Below are 21824 nucleotides of genomic sequence, written 5' to 3'. Positions count from 1 at the left end.
GGTGCTTTGCCTCTCTGAGCCTCAGCCGCCTCATCTGTAAACAGGCGTCAGGACCCCGAGTGCACAGGCTCGGTCAAGGTGGTCAGGCTGTGAATTCCAGCCCTTGGGGCACAGTGGGGGAGGGGGGTGAGGATGGAGTCTGCCTGCGCCACCCTCTGCAAACCCAATCTTCCAGAAGAGAAAAAGCCTGCAGATCCCATGCATGTGTGGGGACCGGCATCTCTGGTCTCTGCCAGGGTCGGTAAGGACCCCGAAAAGCCACAGCAGGGGCTGATGGAGGAGGCTTTGGGGCTTGAAGTCCCGTCATCTGTTCCCCTACCCCCTGCTGTGGTGCCTGGGCTTCCCACGGGTCATCTGGGTTCACCCACGTGACGAGTCTACAAGGCTGGCACGGAGGCGCTGAGGCTCCCAGCAGGGCAGGTCCGTCCGAGAACACACAGCTGCTGACAGCCCCCCTGGCCTTCACTGAAGAAGCCTCTGCTAAGCACCCAGCACTGCTGTAAGCACGTCTGATCCTCCCAGCTTCCCTAGGAAGTAGCCACTGTCTTTGTCCAATTTTACAGATATGACAGTGAGGCCCGGGGGGCTAAGTGACTTATCCCAGTCCCACAGCTGGTCAGTGATGGAGACAGGATTGGACCCAGCCACTGGCCCCAGAGGTGGCCCAGCCCCCGGGTGGGGTTGGGGTCACCAAACAGGGAGGCAGAGTCAGTGGGCTGAGATCACCGGGACCTCACCCATCCCTCCAAGAACATGTTGCACCAGGCTGGACATCCCCCGAGAAGTCCTGTAGCAGAAGGAAGAACCAGTACAGGGCCTGGGCCAGTGGGTAGGAGGGGGGTGCTGGGGATGTGAGGGGGGCAGCATCTGGTAGAGGGTCTGCGGGGTCCTCTGGGAAGCAGGTGCTTAGCTGGAGTGAAGAGTTCGCTGGGGTTGAGGCCTGTGGAAGCTGGAGGGGAGGAAGCGGGCACAGCCTCGGGCTGCGATGCAGGTCCGGGCAGGCCTGGGCCAACCCAACAGGGACCCGGGTGGCCCCCGAGAGCCCAGCGCGTGGCAGAAATGCCAGGCCCCGGTGCCCCGCGTGCCCAGCCCCCGGCCGAGGCTGCAGCACTGCGGCAGACGCCGAAGGTGCTGCAGCTGGTCACCGTCTGCGAACTGCGCTCCTCGGAGCTCACCGGTCAGTTCTTGAGCTCCAAAGCCAGTCAGCCTGGTTCACATCCTGCTCCTCCAGCACCTCCCAGCTGTGGGCCTTGGTCTGGGCCAGCTTTCCCTCTCCTGTCCCTGCCTCTCGGGCTGAGGCCTGAGCACAGTGCCCGGCACACAGTGGGCATTCAGGACGTGCGGGCAAAATCTCGAATGCCTGGCCTGGCTTGGGAAACTCTGCATCTTCTCTTCCTACTCTTCTCCCCTCGTTGTGCGGACAGGAGCTCATCCTTCAGGGCTGTGGTGATCCAGACCTGCTCAGCCCCCAACGCCTGTCTCTCCTGTTTCTCCGCCACAGTGAAGGTGCAGAGGAGCGAGCAGCCGCATCGCTGGGACCCCTGCGTGCCCTCCTGCCACAGCCCCCGGCCCGGCCACTGCAGGACACCCGCCTGGGCCACCCCTGCCAGCCAGGACCAGAGCCGATGTAAGGTGCCCTCCCCGCCGTCCCTCTCCCCTATTCCTAGGGAGGGGCTTGAGCCTGCTTTATAGGGAAGGAAGCCAAGACTCAGAGAAGTCAGGGGCCCTTGCAGCATCACCTCACACATTAGTGACAAGATGGGCCCCTGTCTGGCAGCTGGGTTTCACCAGGTCTGTCTGTGAAAACCCTGCAAGCTTTGAGGCCCAGAGTGGGAGAGACTGGCTCGCAGAGGTCACACTGCGAGCATGGTGGAGGGGGGAAGGCATCCCTGCGTCTCCCTGAGGCAGGGTGGAGGGCTCTGCTGGGCTCATGGTTCTGTGCTCTCATCTCCCCCAGCCTTGTCCTCATCTCCCTTTTCCTCGCCGACCATGAACCACGCCTTTCCCTGCGCCAATCCCAGCACCCTTCCTCGCGGATCCCAACCCATGAGCCCCCGGGCCACAATGGGGCGGAGGAGGCAGCGAAGAAGAGAGCACAAGAGCTCATGTAAGCCATGGTCTCTTCCCTCCCCTCTGGGCTGCCTCTGCGCCTGAGACAGAGATTTGCCAAAGGGTATGGGGTATTTGGGGGCAGGGCTGGGGGAGGGTGGGGGACATGAAATAGCATGCGTGGTACACCAGGCTGCTGCGGATGGTTGGGCAGGTTGTGCACTGCACAGGGGCACACCTGAGAGGGGACAGTTACGTTGTACACTTTGTCTTGTATTTTTATTATGAAAAATTCCCAGCAGGTGGTGGCAAAGTGTCTTGAGGAAAGGATGCCTTTTCAGATTTGCACGAAGGTCTCACAGTAACTCCATTTCATTTTTCTCTCCTTGAGCCCTCTGATCCATTCCAGGGTGTGGTGTTACTTTGTCTTTACCACCTCTCTGACGTTTGTTAATTTTCCCTAAGACAGAGAGACACAGGCTTGAAACTAGCCATCCAGAATGTAGTGATTTTTAGTTTTATTAGATATATATTTCTACTTAACTTTTGCTTATAAACATTTCTCTTTATTTATGATCACTATATATAGTTCTTTTTGAAATGAAGGTGTTTAAGTATTTTTAAAAATGAATAAATGTAAAGACAAATAGTAATGAATGATAATGCAGGAAACATGTGGAAGTAGCAAAAGTCACAAGAATACCCAGAATTTTGAAATCTTTCCCGGGAAGAATCTTTCCTTTGTTGATGTTGAAAGTGTTCCCAGCCTCCTTCCATGTGAGTTGGGGAGGCCTCCAGAAAGAATGGAAGGTCAGACTGGGCCATTTAGGATTGAACCAGGTGAGGGAAGAGAGAAATATAAGTCATCTGGCACCTAAAAGGAGCTAAATGTGGTTATGAGCTTCCTGGCAGCCAAGGTGAAAAGGGAAACAGAATTCAGAGTCAGATGAGAGATACAATACGCCTTTGCCAGCCACCTTTGTCACCCACTGAAGCAGGGGGTGTGTAGGTTAAAAGATTCAGAAGTGTCGTTCACAGGCAGGAGCTTATGGAGCCTGGGGACTCTTGGGACCCCTTACCTGTCTCCTTCCTTGAGGATAACAATTAATTAGTTAAATAAAACTTTTTGAACACCTCCAGTGTTCCAGGTACAATTCTTATCACTGAGGTGAAAAACTAATGAAATAGTGAAAAAATCAATAGTGAAAAAAAAAATGAATATAAATATAATAATATACCCAACAATAAAGTGTTACATATATTGTAATGTATATATAATATACATTATATATATAAGAAAATAATATATAAAGACACAACACGGGTGCTTCCCTGGTGGCGCAGTGGTCGAGAGTCCACCTGCCGATGCGGGGGACGCGGGTTCGTGCCCCGGTCCGGGAGGATCCCACGTGCCGCGGAGCGGCTGGGCCCGTGAGCCGTGGCCGCTGAGCCTGCGCGTCCGGAGCCTGTGCTCCGCAACGGGAGAGGCCGCAGCGATGAGAGGCCCGTGTACGGCAAAAAAAAAAAACAAACCAAAAGACAACAGTATAATTAATAGAATGAAATATAATTAGAAGTTTTATTTAATAATTGATATCCTTATCCATATTAATAATACAAATGTATTTTATATGTGGAATATAAAATAAAATATATTAAATAACGTATCAAATAGTTAAACAGAGTTATCATATGACCCAGAAGTTCCACTCTTAAGTAAATGCCCAAGAAAAATGAAAACATATGTCATGTTCACCCAAAAACATATTTACACATGTTTGTACAGTGTTATTCATAATACCCCAAAGGTAGAAACAACCCACATGTCCATCAGTGGATGGGTTAAACGAATGTGGTCTCGTCATACAGTTAGATATTAGTCAGCTTCAGGAAGGAAGGGAATTTTGATATGTGCTGCCTGGATGAATCCTGAAGACATTACGCTAATAGAAAGAAACCAGACACAAAAGATCATGTATAGTGTGATTCCATTGATATGAAATATCCAGAATAGGCCACTCTGAAGACATTGAAAGTAGATTAGTGGTTGCTTAGGGCTGGAAGAGATGGGAGGATTTGGGTGATTAGCTAAAGGAAACAGGGTTTCTTTAAGGGATTGAAAATGTCCCCAAATTGAGCGAGGGGATGGCTGTACAACTTGAACGCACTAAATATTCAATATACTAAAAACGGAGTGTTGAATCGTACGCTCTGCCGTGGTAGCCGAACTGTATCTCAATAAAGCTGTTACCCAAAGTGGCATAATATATACTCTCATATCTAACAGTAATATAATGCGATATTTGGTATGTGATAGAATAATAGAATAGATTGAAATATAACATCACCCAACACGACATGACATAATGTCACCGACCCTCAGAGCCTGTGTTTTACAACACGGCAGTCCCGAGCTGTCTTCCGTAACCCCTGCCACAGCTCTGCCAGGTGGGACTCATTGCTCAGGTGAGGAAACCAGGGCTCAGCACGGGCCTCGACTTGCCCCGCCCACCCCGCGCCAGTCAGACCTCCCCCCGCTCCCTCGCCTCTCTCACTTCAGGTGTCTGGGCCGAGGGCGGGTGGGCTTTGGCAGCAAGGCGTCCCTGGGGCTGTGCCCTGAGCGCCGTGCCTGCCCGCCCCGCAGTGTCGCTGGCCTCCAGCACCGTGGGGCCAGGCGGCCAGATTGTGCACACGGAGACCACCGAGGTCGTGCTCTGCGGAGACCCCCTCAGCGGCTTCGGTCTTCAGCTGCAGGGAGGCATCTTCGCCACCGAGACCCTGTCCTCACCACCCCTCGTGCGTTTTATTGAGCCTGACAGCCCGGCGGAGAGGTGAGCCTACTGCCCCCACCCAGCCCACCGGGCCTGCCGCTCTCCGATTCGGGGGTGGGGGGCTTACGGGCAGCCGGGGAAAAAGCAAGTCGCACACCAAGCCTGGCTGCACAGCTGCATCCCATCAACTATCACGTCAACCCCGTGACCAGCCCCATTTTGTAGATGAGGGCTCTGAGGCTCCGAGGAGCTGACTCTCCCGCCTAGGGTCTCACAACTCGAGTGACCCAGGATGTGAACCCCTGTGTGTCTGAAGTCAGAGTCCTCTATATACATCTCCTAAGGCATGGCATCATCCACATTGGACAGACGGCGAAACCGAGGCCCAGCGAGGTCACACTTTAGCCAGAGCCCTGTGGTCAATTTGCCTGAGGAGCTACAGCTGGCACAGGGCGGAGCTGAGCGTTCCACCCCCGCCCGGGAGGTGGGGCCCAGGCTGGGGCCTGGCCTGGCTCCTGCACAAAGTTCCCGTCTCCCGACGGGGCCTCTTCTCTCTGCCGGGCTGCCCGGTTCAGGTGTGGGCTGCTGCAGGTAGGGGACCGCATCCTGGCCATCAATGGCATTGCCACCGAGGACGGGACCATGGAGGAAGCCAACCAGCTGCTGCGGGGCGCGGCGCTGGCCCACAAGGTCGTGCTGGAGGTGGAGTTCGACGTTGCCGGTGAGGGGGTGCCCCGAGCTTCCTCCTCTCCTTCGGGACCCTGTGCTCCCTCCTCTCCCCGCAGCCTCCCGCCCTGCCCTGATCCTTCTCCCCACGTTTGCAATGTGTCCCTGGCACTCATGGTGGGAGAAAGGCACTGGCCGGGGTGGAAGGAACTGCACGTGTGCCAGTGTGAGGGTTGGTGATGGTTTTTGCAGTGGAACAGGAGCTGCGGGGTGGGGTGGGATGAGGGCGTTTGCAAAGGCCCCCAAACAACTCGCTTAGAATTCTGCTTCTGTGATTTGGACACTGTGTGACTTTGGACAGGACCCTTCCTCCCCCACCCTTAGTTCCCCACAGTGTAAAATAGGGAATAGAATCCTCTATCACAAGGGGCGTTGTTCAGACCAGATGAGATAAAAGCGTGTGAAAGCACCCGCTGAGGCCCGGCCCGTGAGGGGCGCCCAGTAAGTCATGGCTGGATCCGAAGGGATCGGGCTGGGCCACGGGGCCCCCTGGCGGGGCGGCAGCCATAAAGTTCGGCTTCCGGTCCTGTCTCTGGTCTGACCCGGTGCGTGCTTGTCTCCGACAAGTCAGTGCGCCATGCCTGTGTCCCCGTCTGTGGGTGCGAGAAGCAGGTTGGGGTTGTTTACGGTCCCTCCCCACTGGACCAGAATGGGTGTGTGGGGCAGGGACTCCCGGAGGCCCTTCCCTCGAGTCTCACGTGGCTGTGTGTCTGTCTGCGCCCAGAGTCCGTCATCCCAAGCAGCGGCACCTTCCACGTGAAGCTGCCCAAGAGGCGTGGCGTGGAGCTGGGCATCACCATCAGCTGTGAGTCTCCTCCCCGCCAGGGAGGCTCTCCGCCTGCCCCGAGGAAACGCCCAGCACCTGGCCGGGAGGGAAGGCTCTGGGTGGGAGGGAGGGCTAGCTGACGTGGCTTCCCTCCACCGCGGTGCCCGGTTGTGTGTCCTTAGGCAAGGCTTCTCAAGGCCTCAGTGTGCCGTTCTGCACGGTGGGAATCTCCTGGCCTTTTTAGTCTCCAGGCGTAGTGAAGTGGTTTGTAAGGCGCCAGACATACAGGCCAGGTTTAGTTTTCTGTTTGCCTCTGTGTTCCCAGGGCGCAGAAAAGGCCGAGAACACAGTAGGTGCTTCGTTCATGTTTGTTAAAGGAAGGCAAGGGAGGGACTGCAGAATGGAAAGAGAAAGGTAGAGTACGTAAGCATGGGAACAGTCAGAAGCCTCCCCAGCCAGCATCTCACTCAGGAAAAGCCGAAGTCCTCTGACTTCATCTCCTGCCATCTCCTCATCACGGCGCGGAGGGGTAACTGTCCAGAAGGGCTGCTGCTGCAGCTCCTTCCTGCCCCCGACCCTGCAGTCAGTGGCGGTGGGAGTTTAAGCACTCGAGGGGGAGAAGCTTCTTCCGGCCCAGGAACCTCTGGACAGGGCCACCAGGTGCAGTTGCCCAGGTTGTACAGGACACGAGGTGCCCACGCAAGGCACACTTACAGTTTTCTAACATTTTCTCAACAGACTAATTAGAAGGGGCACCTTTGTCTCGTTGGCAAAGATGCTGCATATGGGGTAGAAGGACCGCCTTACACCTGGTCACTCTTGGAAAAACCCATTAGCCCAAGTGGATTCTTTCTGCAGGAAAACTCAGCCACTCATTGTCTTAGATCATGCTGCCCGGGAAACAGCTTTTCACGCTAGGAGTTACCTGCAGGGGCCTTATTGAGGAGGGCTCTCAGGATCAACACCTGTGGGCGGAGGCGGCCTCGGGACCAGGCAGAGGGAGGAGCTGCGCTGCAGTGCAGTGCCCGTAGAGGGCTCGGCCAATCCCACGGGGAGCTCTTCTCTGGGGAGGCCACGGGAGTTGTCCTGAGCCGAGGCTGGGGGCCGTGCCTTGGCACCACTGCGTGAACCAGTCATTGGGTGCAGGCATTTGATTGGGTGAGGCTGCTCCCTCAGCCAAAAGCCATTCCCCAGCGGGATCCTGCTGGGAGCCGTGGCAGCCAGCATTCCCTGCTGCGGGGGAAGGAAGAACTCAATCGTTGAAGTCACCTAGTTCTGGGACCCGGGCCTGTGCCAGGTGCTGGGGACACAGACACCAGCCAGACACAGCCCCTCAGGGAGCTCCGTTTGCTGGGAGATGGGCTGAGCATGGGAGGCGTTGTTCCCCTTTGTCTAGTTAATCTCTGATGTCCCCGTGAACTCTGTGGCCTCATCCCCATTTTACAGAGGGGAAATGGAGGCACAGAGAGGGGAGATGGTTTGCCCACCGTCACCCAGCCAGGGAGCTGTGGGAGCAGGGCGCGTGGCTCCAAGTCTACGCCCAGCTCCTGGGCCCCGCAAGGCTGAGGTGACCAAAGGTGGGCTTCGTGGCCCCTTCCCTCCAGCGGCCAGCAGGAAGCGAGGGGAGCCCCTGGTCATCTCCGACATCAAGAAAGGCAGCGTGGCGCACAGGTAGGGGAGCCCCTGGCAGGGCGGGGGGCTGGCCCAGGAGGGCGGGCTCGGGGCCTGCGTGTGCCAGGCTCCTTCCTGTCTCCACCCCGCTCGTGCAGGACCGGCACCCTCGAGCCGGGCGACAAGCTGCTGGCCATCGACAATATCCGCCTAGACAACTGCCCCATGGAGGACGCCATACAAATCCTGCGCCACTGTGAGGACCTGGTGAAGCTGAAGATCCGCAAGGACGAGGACAACTCCGGTGAGGGCCCCGACCCTGCCCGGCTGGCACTCCGGGGCTCCCTGCCGCCAAGGAGGGAGCGTGGCGGGCGCCACCCAGGGGCTGCTGGTGGTGACCCCTTGCATGAGGGTGCAGCGGGGGTGGATGGCAGATTGCCCCCTACCCCCGCGGCTGGGCTTCTGCAAGGGCCCTTGCGAGGTTGGCTGGAGTTTGCCGGCAGCTGGGGTCCAACAAGGCCTGCGCAGAGCCGCTGTGGGCAAATGGCCGGGTGGGGCGATGAATGGGAGGGGGGGGGAGCTGTGCCACTGCATATGGGTGCCTGCGAGTGAGCCGAGGCTGCAAACTCAGACACATCTGAGGCTGGAGAGCTGACAGGAGTGAGTGATTGGGCTGAAGGTAAGAAAGACAATACGGTTTGGGTAGACAGAAGGAAGGGGACAGAATCTCCTGTTCAGACGGGCAGCGGCCAGCTCCTACCCTGGGAAGGAGTATCGCTTGTGGGCAGCTTTCAAGTTTTTTTAAGAAAAACTGGAAATCTGGGGTCTTCTTATCATCGATATTATCATCACCACCGTATCCTTGTTATTTTGTGTGGTGTGTGAAATCTTTTTTTTTTTTTAAACATCTTTATTGGAGTATAACTGTTTTACAATAGTGTGTTCGTTTCTCCTCTACAACACAGTGAATCAGTTATACATATACATATGTTCCCATATCCCTTCCCTCTTGTGTCACCCTCACTCCCCCCTCCCTCTCCCACCCCTCTAGGTGGTCACAGAGCACAGAGGTGGTCTCCCTGTGCTATGTGGCAGCTTCCCACTAGCTATCTAATTTACATCTGTGAAATCTTTATTATAAAATGCTGCTTCCACATTTCTGTGCTTTTTTAGAATAGCTGAGTGGAAGGAGACGTTTCTGGAAGCAGAAGATGGCTCAGTTGGTGCCATCTGAAGTCCTGGCATGGGGGAATGGATGTTTTAATGTGGGAGAAATGGGTGAATTAATGACTGACAGAATGTTTGAACTAATGGCTGAGGAAATAGGTGTATTCATGGCATGAGAGAATGGGTGTGTTAGTGGCGAAAGGAATGGATGATATAATGGCTGAGGGAATGGGTGAATTAATGGCAGAGGGAGTAGCTGTATTAATGGCTGGAGGAATGGGTGTATGAGTGGCTGAGAGAGTAGATGAATTAGGCTGATGGAAAGGGTGTATTAGTGGCGTCAGGAAATGGTTGAACTAACGGTAGAGAAAATGGGTGCATTAATGGTTGAGGGAATGGGTAAATTAATGGCAGGAGGCAATGGGTGTATTCACGGCTGAGGAAGTGGGTGAATTAATGGCTGAGACAATGAGTGTATTAATGGCTGAAGGAATGGCTGAATTAGTGGCTGAGAAGAGTGGTGAGTTAATGGAGAGGGAATGGGTGTATTAATGGCACGAAGGCATGGGTGAGTTAGTGGCTTAGGGAAAGGCTGAATGAACGGCTGAGGGAATGTATATTAGGGCTGAGGGAATGGGGGAATTGAAGGCTGAGGGAAGGGGTGAACTAAAGGTGGAGAGAACAGGTGTTTATATGGCATGAGGGAATGGGTGTATTAATGGCGGAGGGGATGGGTGAATTAATGGCTGAGGGAATGGGTGTATTAATGGCATGAGGGGATGGGTGAATTAATGGCGGAGGGGATGGGTGAATTAATGGTGGAGGGGATCTTTGGATTAGAGCTGAGGGAAAGGGTGAATTAACGGCATGAGGGAAGGGGTAACTAGCGGGCTAAGGGAATGAGTAAAGTACAGGCTGAGGGAATAGGTGTTTTAATGGCATGATGGAATGGGTATGTTACTGGTTGAGGCATTGCGTATATTAATGAGTTCAGGAATGGATGAGTTAATGGCTGAGGGGAGTGGTGAATTTATGGAGACGGAATGGGTGAATGAAAGGCGGCAGGACTGTGTATTAGGGCTCAGGGAATGGGTAAATTAACGGCATGAGGAAATAGTTGAATTAATGGCTTAGGGAATGGGCGACATAATGGTCAAGGCAGTGGCTCCATAATGGCATGAGGGAAGGAGTGTATTAATGGCTGAAGGAAGAGGTGAGTTAATGACTCAGAGTATGGGTGAATTAATGGCTGTGGGGTTGGCTGAATTGATGGTGGAGAGAATGCCTGAATTAATGGCTCAGGGATTGTCTCAATTAATGGCTGAGGAAATGGGTGAATTAATAGATGTGGGAGTGTGTGTATTAGTGCCTGAGGGAATTGGTGTATCCAAGGCTGAGGGAATGGCTTAAATAATGGCTGAGGGTTAGTGGCTAAAGGAAAGTGTGATTGAGCGCCCGAAGGAATGGGGGTATTAAGGGATGGGGCAGTGGATAAACTAATGGCTCAGGGACCTGTGAACTAATGATTGAGGTAACAGTGAGCTAACGGTTGAGCGAATGGGTTTATAAATGAGAAAGGGAATGGTTGTATTAATGGCATGAGGGCATGGCTGGACTCCTTGCTAGGAGAATGGGTGTATTAGGCATTAGGGAATTGGTGGATTAATGGCTGCCAGATTAGGTGAATCATGGCTGAGGGAATGTGTGAAGTAATGATTAAAGGAATGAGTGTCTTAGTGGCTGAGGGAATAGGTGAGTTAATGACTGAGAGATGGGTGAACTAATGGCTGAGAGAATGACTGAATTAATGGCTGAGAGAAAAGGTGAATTAATGGAGACAGGAATGGGTGAATTAATGGACGTGGGAATGTGTGTACAGTGTTAATAGCTGAGGGAATTGGTGAATCAAAGGCTGACAGAATGCTGTATTAATGGCTGAGGGACTAGCTGAAGTAATGGCTGAAGGAATGGGTGCATTACTGCCCTAGGTTATGGCTGTATGAGTGGCTGAGGGAATGGGTGTAGTAATGGATTCCAGAGTGTATGATTTAAATGAAATGGAGAGGGACTTGCCTGGCGGTCCAGTGTTTAAGACTTTCTTTGCCTTCCAGTGCAGGGGATGTGGGTTTGATATCTGGTCGGGGAGCTGAGATCCCACATGGCTCTGGGCCAGAAACCAAAACATAAAACAGAAGCAATAGCGTAGCGGCGTAAAAAGACCTAAAAATGGTCACATCAAAAAAAAAAATTGTTTTAAACAATAAAATAAAAAAATGAAATGGAGCAATGTGTGTATTAACGGCTAAGGGCATGGCTGAATTAAGGGCTGAGAGAATGGGTGCAGTGAAGGCCTAGGAAATGGGTGTGTTCGTGGTTGAGGGAATGAGTGAACTCATGGCGGAGGGAATGTGTGAATGAATGCCTGCAGGACTGGGTGGATTCGTGGATTACACTACGGGTGAGCTAAGGGGGAAAGAATGGGTGAATTAATGGCGGAGGAAATGGGTGAATTAATGGTGGAGGGAATGGGTGAATTAATGGCTGAGGAAATGGATGAATTAATGGTGGAGGGAATGGGTAAATTAATGGCTGAGGAGATGGGTGAATTAACAGACGGGTACGGGTGAATTAATGGATGGAGGAGTGTGTGTATTAATGGTTAAGGGAATTGCTGTATCAAAGGCTATGGGAATGGCTGAAATACTGGCTGAGGGATTGGCTGTATTAATGACGGACACAGCGGGTGAATTAACACCTGAGAAAATGGATGCATTAATGGCCGAAGATGTGCGTGTATTTGTGGCTGAGAGAATGGGGGAATGGCTGAAGAGATAGTTTAATTAATGGCCGAGAGAATGTCTCAGGGATTGGCTGAATTAATGGGTGAGAGAATGGGTGCATTAGTTGCGTAGCAAATGGGTGTATTACTGTTTGAGGGAATGGGTGAACTAATTTTTTTTTTTTTTTTTTTTTTTTTTGCGGTACGGGGGCCTCTCACTGCTGTGGCCTCGCTCCCGCTGCGGAGCACAGGCTCCGGACGCGCAGGCCCAGCGGCCATGGCTCACGGGCCCAGCCGCTCCGCGGCACGTGGGATCTTCCCGGACCGGGGCACGAACCCGCGTCCCCTGCATCGGCAGGCGGACTCTCAACCCCTGTGCCACCAGGGAAGCCCGAACTAATTTCTTAAGAAATGGGCGAATGTAGCTTATGGAATGGGTGAACTAATGGTTGATGTAATAGGTGAGTTAATGCTTGGAGGAACTGGGTGCATTAGTGGCTTAGAGAATGACTGAACTTATGGCAGAAAAAAATGCGTGAATTAATGACTTACGGAAATGGTGGGTTAGTGGCTGAGCGGATAGATGAATTAATAGCTGAAGGAAAGTTTGTATTAGGGCTGAGGGTATGCATTAATTAATGCCAAGAGGAAGTGAGTGTATTAATGGCTGGGGGAATAGATGAATTAATGGCTGAAGGAACGGGTGTATTAATGGCGTGAGGGAATGGGTGTATTAAAGGCTCAGGGAATAGGTGAATTAATGGTTGAAGGAATGGGTAAATTAATGGCTGAGAGAATGGATAAACTAATGGCTCAGGTAGTAAGTTAACTAGTGAATTAATGGCTGAGGGAATGAATGGATGAATGGCTGCAGAAGGTATATTAGTGGCTGCAAGAATGGGTGAAACAGTGGATGCGAATATGGCCGGCTTAATATTGGAGAGAATGGGTGAATTAATGGCTGAGGAATGGGTGATTTAGTGGGTGAAGGATTGGCTGAGTTAATGGCTGAGGGAAAACTGAATAAATGGCTGAGGGTATGGGTGAATTCACGGAGGTGTGAATGAGTGAATTAGTGGGTGGGGGAATGTGTGTATTAATGGTTGAGGGAATTGGTGTATCAAAGGCTTTGGGAATGGATGAAATGATGGCTGAGGCACTGGCTGAATTAATGGCGGAGGATATGGGTCAACTAACTGCTGAGTGAATGGGTGTGTAGGCATAAAACAATTGGTGTATTAATGGGTGATGGAATGGGTGAATTAATGGTTGAAAGAATGGGTGCATTAGTGGCCTAGAAAATGGGTGTATTAGTGGTTGAGGGAATGGTTGTATTAATGGCATGAGACAATGGGTATATTATAGATGAAGGAATAGGTGTATCAATGGCTCAGGGAATGGGTGTATTAAGGGCTGAGGGATAAGGTGAATTAACAGTTGAGCTAATGGGTGAATTCTTGCCTGAGGGAATGGGTGAACTAATTCCTACGGCAATCAGTAAATTAATGGATGAGGGCACGGATGAATGAATAGCTGCCGCGAAGAGGTGTATTAGTGGCTGAAAGAATGGGTGAAAGAATGGCTGATAAAATGGCTGACTTAATGGTGGACAGAATGGATGAAGTAATGGCTGACGGAATGAGTCGTAACAGCTGAGGGAATGGGTGAATTAATGTGGAGGGAAAGGCTGTGTTCGTGGATGAGGGAACGGGTGAACTAGTGGCATGAGGGAAGGGGTGCATTAATGGATTGAAGAATGGGTGTATTAATGGATGAGGGAAGAGCGGAGGGAAAGGGTGAGTTAGTAGCTGAGTGAATGGATGTACTGAAGTCTAACGGAATGGGTGAACCAATGTCTTAGGAAATGGGTGAATGTGGCTGACGAAATGGGTGAACTAACGGCTGAGGGAGTAGGTGAATTAATGCCTGAGGGAATGGTTGAATTAACACCTGAGGGTATAGGTTAAGGCAGGGCTGAGGGAGTACTGAGTTACCGACTGAGAGAATGGGTGCGTTAGTGGCTACGAAATCGGTGTATTAGAGGCTGAAGGAACGGGTGAACCAATGTCTTAGGAAATGGGTGAATGTGGCTGACGGAATGGGTGAACTAAGGGCTGGGGAACAGGTGAATTAATGCCTGAGGGACTGGGTGCATTAGTGCCCTAGAGAATGAGCGGAGAGACAAATGGTGGATAGAATGAGTGAAATATGGCCGAGGGAATAGGTGAATTAATGATTTATGGAAATCGTGTATTTGTGGCTGAGAGCATGATTGAACTAACGGCTGAGAGAATGGATGAATTAACAGGTGGCCGAAAGCTTGTTTGAGGGCCGAGGGAATGGGTGAGTTAATGGCATGAGGTAATAGGTGAATTAATGGCCGAGAGAATGGATATATTAATGGCTGAGGAAGTGGCTGAGTAGCTGAGGAAGTCTATGTTAGGGCTGAGGGAATGGGTGAATTAATGGCTGAGGGAATCATTATTAGGGACAAGGGAATGGGTGAATAATGGCCTGAAGGAATGGTTGAATTATTGCTGAGGGAATGTGTGAAGTAATGGCTGAGGGGTTGGCTGAATTAATGGCTGAGAGAATGGGTTGAATTAATGGGTGTGGGAATGTGTGTATTAAAGGCTGATGGAATTGGTGTATCAAAGGCTGAGAGGATGGCTGAATTCATGGCTGAGGGAATAGTTCAAGTAATGGCTGAAGGAATAGGTGAATGAAGGGCTGAGGCGGTGGGTGAATTAAAGGCTGAGGAAATGCATGTATTAGTTTTTGAGGGAATAAACGAACAAGGGCTGAGCGATGGGTGTATCAATGTCATGAAGGAATGGATGTATCAGTGGCATGAGGAAATGGGTGAAATAATGGCTAAGGGAATGAGTGAATTAGTGGCTATGGAATGGGTGTATTAGTGGCTAAGGGAATGGGTGTAATAATGACTGAAGGAAGGGGTGTATTAATGGTTGAGCGAATGGGTAAATTAATGGCAGGAGGCAATGGGTGTATTAATGCTGAGGAAATAGATGAATTAATGGCTGGGAGAATGGGTGTATTAATGGGTGATGGAATGGATGAATTAATGGCTGAGAGGAGTGGTGAATTAATGGAGAGGCAATGGATGAATTAAGGGCTGAGGGAAGGTGTGTTTAAGAGCTGAAGGAAGGGGTAAATTAATGTCCTAATGGCTGAGGGAATGGGTGTATTAGATGTGAGGGGATTGGTGTATTAATGGTGGACAGGATAGGTGAATTAATGGCTTAGGGACTGGGTGAATTTTGGCTGAGGTAAATGAATGGCTGAAGTAATGGGTGAGTTAATGGCAAGGGAAGGGGTGGATGAATGACATAAGGAAATGGCTATATTAATGCCTGTGGGAATAGATAAATTAATAGCTGAGGCAATCGTTGAATTTATGGCTGTGTGAATGCATGTATTAGGTTTTTTGTTTGTTTGGTTTTTGTTATTTTTTTATGGTACGCGGGCCTCTCACTGTTGTGGCCTCTCCCGTTGCGGAGCACAGGCTCCGGACGCGCAGGCTCAGCGGCCACGGCTCACGGGCCCAGCCGCTCCGCGGCACGTGGGATCCTCCCGGACCGGGGCACGAACCCGTGTCCCCTGCATCGGCAGGCGGATTCTCAACCACTGCGCCACCAGGGAAGCCCCATGTATTAGTTTTTGAGGAAATAAATGAACAATGGCTGAGGGATGGGTGTATCAGTATCATGAGGGAAAGGTGTATTAATGGCTGAGGGAAAGGATGAATTAATGGCTGTGGGAAGAGGTCAATTAATGTTGAGGGAATGGGTGAATTTTTTTTCTTGGAATTTTTGAATTTTATTTAATTTTTTATACAGCAGGTTCTTATTAGTTATCTATTTTATACATATTAGTGTATACATGTCAATCCCAATTTCCCAATTCGTCCCACTACCACCACCACCACCCCCCGGCCACTTCCCCCGCCTTGGTGTCCATATGTTTGTTCCCTACATCTGTGTCTCTATTTCTGCCCTGCAAACCGGTTCATCTGTACCCTTTTTCTAGGTTCCACATATATGAGTTAATATACGATATTTGTTTTTCTCTTTCTGACTTACTTCACTCTGTATGACAGTCTCTAGATCCATCCACGTCTCTACAAATGACCCAGTTTCGTTCCGTTTTATGGCTGAGGAATATTCCATTGTATATATGTACCACAACTTCTTTATCCATTCGTCTAAATATCCTAAATGTCGATGGGCATTTAGGTTGCTTCCATGACCTGGCTATTGTAAATAGTGCTGCAGTGAACATTGAGATGCATGTGTCTTTTTGAATTACGGTTTCCTCTAGGTATATGCCCAGTAGTGGGATTGCTGGGTCATAAGGTAATTCTATTTTTAGTTTTTTAAGGAACCTCCATACTGTTCTCCATAGTGGCTGTATCAATTTACATTCCCACCAACAGTGCAAGAGTGTTGCCTTTTCTCCACACCCTCTCCAGCATTTGTTGTTTGTAGATTTTCTGATGATGCCCATTCTAACTGGTGTGAGTTGATACCTTATTGTAGTTTCGATTTGCATTTCTCTAATAAGTAGTGAGGCTGAGCAGCTTTTCATGTGCTTCCTGGCCATCTGTATGTCTTCTTTGGAGAAATGTCTATTTAGGACTTCTGGCCCATTTTTTGATTGGGTTGTTTGTTTGTTTGTTTGTTTAAAGAAGATGTTGGGGGTAGGAGTTGATTTATTTTTGCTGTGTTGGGTCTTCGTTTCTGTGCGAGGGCTTTCTCTAGTTGTGGCAAGCGGGGGCTACTCTTCATCGCAGTGCACAGGCCTCTCACTATTGTGGCCTCTCTTGTTGTGGAGCAGAGGCTCTGGGCGCGCAGGCTTAGTGGCCGTGGCTCATGGGCCTAGCTGCTCCGCGGCATGTGGGATCTTCGTGTACGGGCACGAACCCGTGTCCCCTGCATCGGCAGGCGGACTCTCAACCACTGCGCCACCAGGGAAGCCCTCGAATCCATTTTGAGTTTATTCTTGTGTATGGTGTTAGGGAGTGTTCTAATTTCATTCTTTTACATGGAGCTGTCCAGTTTTCCCAGCACCACTTATTGAAGAGATTGTCTTTTCTCCATTGGTATACCTTTGCCTCCTTTGTCATAAATTAGTTGACCCTAGGTGTGTGAGTTTATCTCTGGGCTTTCTATCCTGTTCCATTGATCTATATTTCTGTTTTTGTGCCAGTACCATATTGTCTAGATTCCTATAGCTTTGTAGCATAGTCTGAAGTCAGGGAGCCTGATTCCTCCAGCTCCATTTTCCTCTCTCAAGATTGCTTTGGCTATTTGTGGTCTTTTGTGTTTCCATACAAGTTGTAAAATTTTTTGTTCTAATTCTCTGAAAAATGAGATTGGTAATCTGATAGGGGTTGCATTGAATCTGTAGATTGCTTTGGGTAGTATAGTCATTTTCATAATATTCTTCCAATCCAAGAACATGGTATATCTCTCCATCTGTTTGTGTCATCTTTGATTTCTTTCATCAGTGTCTTATAGTTTTCTGAGTACAGGTCTTTTACCTCCTTAGGTAAGTTTATGCCTAGGTATTTTATTCTTTTTGTTGCAGTGGTGAATGGGATTGTTTCCTTAATTTCTCTTTCTGGTCTTTCATTGTTAGTGTATAGGAATGCAAGAGATTTCTGTGCATTAACTTTGTATCCTGCAACTTTACCAAATTCATTGATGAGCTCTAGTAGTTTTCTGGTGGCATCTTAAGGATTCTCTATGTATAGTATCATGTCATATCATCTGCAAACAGTGACAATTTTACTTCTTCTTTTCCAATTTGTATTCCTTTTATTTCTTTTTCTTCTCTGATTGCCGTGGCTAGGACTTCCAAAACTATGTTGAATAATAGTGGTGAGAATGGACATCCTTGTCTTGTTCCTGATCTTAGAGGAAATGCTTTCAGTTTTTCACCATTGAGAATGATGTTTGCTATGGGTTTGTCATATATGCCTTTATTATGTTGTATATGGCCTTTCTATGCCCAGTTTTTGGAGAGTTTTTATCATAAATGAGTGTTGAATTTTGTCAAAATATTTTCTGCATCTATTGAGATGATCATATGGTTTTTATTCTTCAGTTTGTTAATTAGGTGTATCACATTGATTTGTGTATATTGAAGAATCCTTGCATCCCTGGAATAAATCCCACTTGATCACGGTGTATGATCCTTTAAATGTGTTGTTGGATTCTGTTTGCTAGTATTTTGTTGAGGATTTTTGTATCTATATCCATCAGTGATATTGGTCTGAAATTTTCCTTTTTTGCAGTACCTCTGTCTGATTTTGGTATCAGAATGATGGTGGCCTTGTGGAATGAGTTTGGGAATGTTCCTTCCTCTGCAGTTTTTTGGAACAGTTTGAGAAGGATGGGTGTTAGCTCTTCTCTAAATGTTTGATAGAATTCACCTGTGAAGCCATCTGGTCCTGGACTTCTGTTTGTTGGAAGATTTTTAATCACAGTTTCAATTTCATAACTTGTGATTGGTCTGTTCTTATTTTCTCTTTCTTCCTGATTCAGTCTTGGAAGGTTATACCTTTCTAAGAATTTGTCCATTTCTTCCAGGTTTTCCATTTTATTGGCATAGAGTTGCTTGCAGTAGTCTCTTAGGATGCTTTGTATTTCTGCAGTGTCTGTTGTAACTTCTCCTTTTTCTTTTCTAATTTTATCGATATGAGTCCTCTCCCTCTTTCTTGATGAGACTGGATAAAGGTTTATCAATTATGTTTATCTTCTCAAAGAACCAGCTTTTAATTTTATTGGTCTGTGCTATTGTTTTCTTTGTTTCTATTTCATTTATTTCTGCTCTGATCTTTATGATTTCTTTCCTTCTACTAACTTTGGGTTTTGTTTGTTCTTCTTTCTCTAGCTCCTTTAGGTGTAAGTTTAGATTGTTTATTTGAGATTTTTCTTGTTTCTTGAGGTAGGCTTGTATTGTTATAAACATCCCTCTTAGAACTGCTTTTGCTGCATCCCATAGGTTTTGGATTGTCATGTCTTCGTTGTAATTTGTCTCTAGGTATTTTTTGATTTCCTCTTCGATTTCTTCAGTGATCTCTTGGTTATTTAGTAATGTATTGTTTAGCCTCCTTGTGTTTATGTTTTTTACATTTTTTCCCCTGTAATTGATTTCTAATCTCATAGCATTGTGGTCGGAAAAGATGCTTGATATGATTTCAATTTTCTTAAATTTACTGCGGTTTGATTTGTGACCCAAGATGTGATCTATCCTGGAGAATGTTCCGTGTGCACTTGAGAAGAAAGTGTAATCTGCTGTTTTTGGATGGAATGTCCTATAAATATCAGTTAAATATATTTGGTCTATTGTGTTATTTAAAGCTTGTGTTGCCTTATGAATTTTCTGTCTGGATGATCTGTCCATTGGCGTAAGAGACGTGTTTATGTCCCCCACTATTATTGTGTTACTGTCGTTCCTCTTTTATAACTGTTAATGGTCGCCTTATGTATTGAGATGCTCCTGGGTTGGATGCATATATATTTATAATTGTTATATCTTCTTCTTGGATTGATCCCTTGATCATGATGTAGTGTCCTTCCCTGTCTCTTGTAACATTGTTTATTTTAAAGTCTATTTTATCTGATATGAGTATTGCTATTTCAGCTTTCTTTTGCTTTCCATTTGCATGGAGTATCTTTTTCCATCCCCTCACTTTCAGTCTGTATGTGTCCCTAGGTTTGAAGTGGGTCTTTTGTAGACAGCATATAGATGGGTCTTGTTTTTGTATCCATTCAGCAAGCCTGTGTCTTTTGGTTGGAGCATTTAATCCATTCATGTTAAGGTAATTATCAATATGTATGTTTCTTTTACCATTTTCTTAATTGTTATGGGTTTGTTTTTGTAGGTCCTTTTCTTCTCTTGTGTTTCCCACTTAGAGAAGTTCCTTTATCATTTGTTGTACAGGTGGTTTGGTGGTGTTGAATTCTCTTAGCTTTTCTTGTCTGTAAAACTTTTGATTTCTCCATTGAATCTGAATGAAATCCTTGCCGGGTAGAGTAATCTTGCTTGTAGGTTCTTCCCTTTCATCACTTTAAATATATGGTGCCACTCCCTTCTGGCTTCTAGAGTTTCTGCTGAGAAATCAGCTGTTAACCTTATGGGAGTTCCCTTGTATGTTATTTGTCATTTTTCCCTGTTGCTTTCAATAATTTTTCTTTGTCTTTAATTTTTGTCAGTTTCATTACTATGTGTCTCGGCATGTTTCTCCTTGGGTTTATCCTGTATGGGACACTCTGCGCTTCCTGGACTTGGGTGGCTATTTCCTTTCCCATGTTAGGGAGGTTTTTGACTATAATCTCTTCAGATGTTTTCTCAGGTCCTTTCTCTCTCTCTTCTCCTTCTGGGACCCCTATAATGCGAATGTTGTTGCATTTAATGTTGTCCCAGAGGTCTCTTAGGCTGTCTTCATTTCTTTTCATTCTTTTTTCTTTATTCTGTTCCACAGCAGTGAATTCCACCATTCTGTCTCCCAGGTCACTTATCCGTTCTTCTGCCTCAGTTATTCTGCTATTGATTCCTTCTAGTGTAGTTTTCATTTCAGTTATTGTATTGCTCATCTCTGTTTGTTTGTTCTTTAATCCTTCTAGGTCTTTGTTAAACATTTCTTGCATCTTCTCAATCTTTGCCTCCATTCTTTTTCTCAGGTCCTGGATCATCTTCACTGACATTATTCTGAATTCTTTTTCTGGAAGGTTGCCTATCTCCACTTCCTTTAATTGTTTTTCTGGTGTTTTATTTTGTTCCTTCATCTGGTACATAGTCCTCTGCCTTTTCATTTTGTCTGTCTTTCTGTGAATGTGGTTTTTGTTCCACAGGCTGCAGGATTGTAGTTCTTCTTGCTTCTGCTGTCTGCCCTCTGGTGGATGAGGCTATCTAAGAGGCTCGTGCAAGCTTCCTGGTGGGAGGGACTCGAGAATGGGTGAATTAATGGCAATTGGAAATGGCTGTATTAATGCCTTTGGGAATAGATAAATTAATTGCTGAGGCAACGTGTGAATTTATGGCTGTGTGAAGGCATGTATTATATTTGAGGAAATAAATGAACAGTGGTTGCTGAGGGCTGGATATATCATTATCATGAGGGAATGCTGTATTAATGGCTGAGGGAATGGATGAATTCATGGCTGAGGGAATGGGTGAATAAATGGCTGAGGGAATGGTTGCATTAGTGGCTGAAAAATTGGTGTATTAGTGGTTGAGGAATGGGTGAACTAATGTCTTAGGAAATGGGTGAATGTGGCTGTCAGAATGGGTGAACTAATGGCTGAGGGAATAGATGAATTAATGCCTGAGGAACTGGGTGCATTAGAGGTTTGGATAATAAGTAAACTAATGGCAGACAGAATGGGTGAACTAATGGCAGACAGAATGGGTGAATTAATGACTTCTGGAAATGGTGTATCGCTGGCTGAGAGAACGGCAGAACTAATGGCTGAGAGAATAGATGTATTAATAGCTGACAAAAAGTTTGTATTAGGACTGACGGCTTGTGTGAATTAATGGCATGAGGAAATGGGTATATTAATGGCTGAGAGAATGGGTGAATTCATGGCTGAAGCAATGTGTGAAGTAATGGCTGAGGGAATGAGTGTATTAATGGCTGAGGGAATAGGTGAGTTAATGACTGAGGGAATGGGTGAATTAACGGCTGAGAGATTGGCTGATTTAATGTCTGAGAGAATACCAGAATTAATGGCTGATGGAAAGAGTGAATTAATGGATGAGGGAATGGGAGAATAAATGGATGTGGGGGTTGTGTGTGTTAATGGCTGATGGAATTGGTGTATCAAAGGCTGAAGGAATGGCTGAGGGAATAGTTGAATAACAGCTAAAGGAATGTGTGAATTAATGGCTGAGGGAATGGGTAAATTAGTGGCTGAAGGAATGA

The 21824-nt window shown here is 47.9% G+C and overlaps 1 protein-coding gene across 8 annotated transcripts in view; it reads left to right on the top strand.

Moving 5' to 3' along the window:
• Nucleotides 1-21824, top strand: part of GRIP2 (glutamate receptor interacting protein 2) — a 121171-nt gene that overhangs the window by 71952 nt on the left and 27395 nt on the right. For all 8 annotated transcript variants that reach the window (XR_010842455.1, XM_067043363.1, XM_067043362.1 and 5 more), the window contains 7 exons: nucleotides 1502-1627; nucleotides 1958-2107; nucleotides 4694-4880; nucleotides 5396-5541; nucleotides 6271-6351; nucleotides 7917-7983; nucleotides 8082-8227. Coding sequence is in view for 7 of the 8 variants with exons in the window: in XM_067043363.1 (XP_066899464.1) it covers nucleotides 1502-1627; nucleotides 1958-2107; nucleotides 4694-4880; nucleotides 5396-5541; nucleotides 6271-6351; nucleotides 7917-7983; nucleotides 8082-8227 (903 nt within the window). In the remaining variant the exon portion in view is untranslated. The remainder of the gene's footprint in view (nucleotides 1-1501; nucleotides 1628-1957; nucleotides 2108-4693; nucleotides 4881-5395; nucleotides 5542-6270; nucleotides 6352-7916; nucleotides 7984-8081; nucleotides 8228-21824) is intronic.

This window comes from Kogia breviceps, chromosome 10 (genome assembly GCF_026419965.1).
Source record: "Kogia breviceps isolate mKogBre1 chromosome 10, mKogBre1 haplotype 1, whole genome shotgun sequence".
In the NCBI taxonomy this organism is placed as follows: Eukaryota; Metazoa; Chordata; class Mammalia; order Artiodactyla; family Physeteridae; genus Kogia; species Kogia breviceps.
The sequence above is the reverse complement of the archived record's forward strand: the minus strand, read 5'-3'. Positions and strand labels throughout refer to the sequence as shown.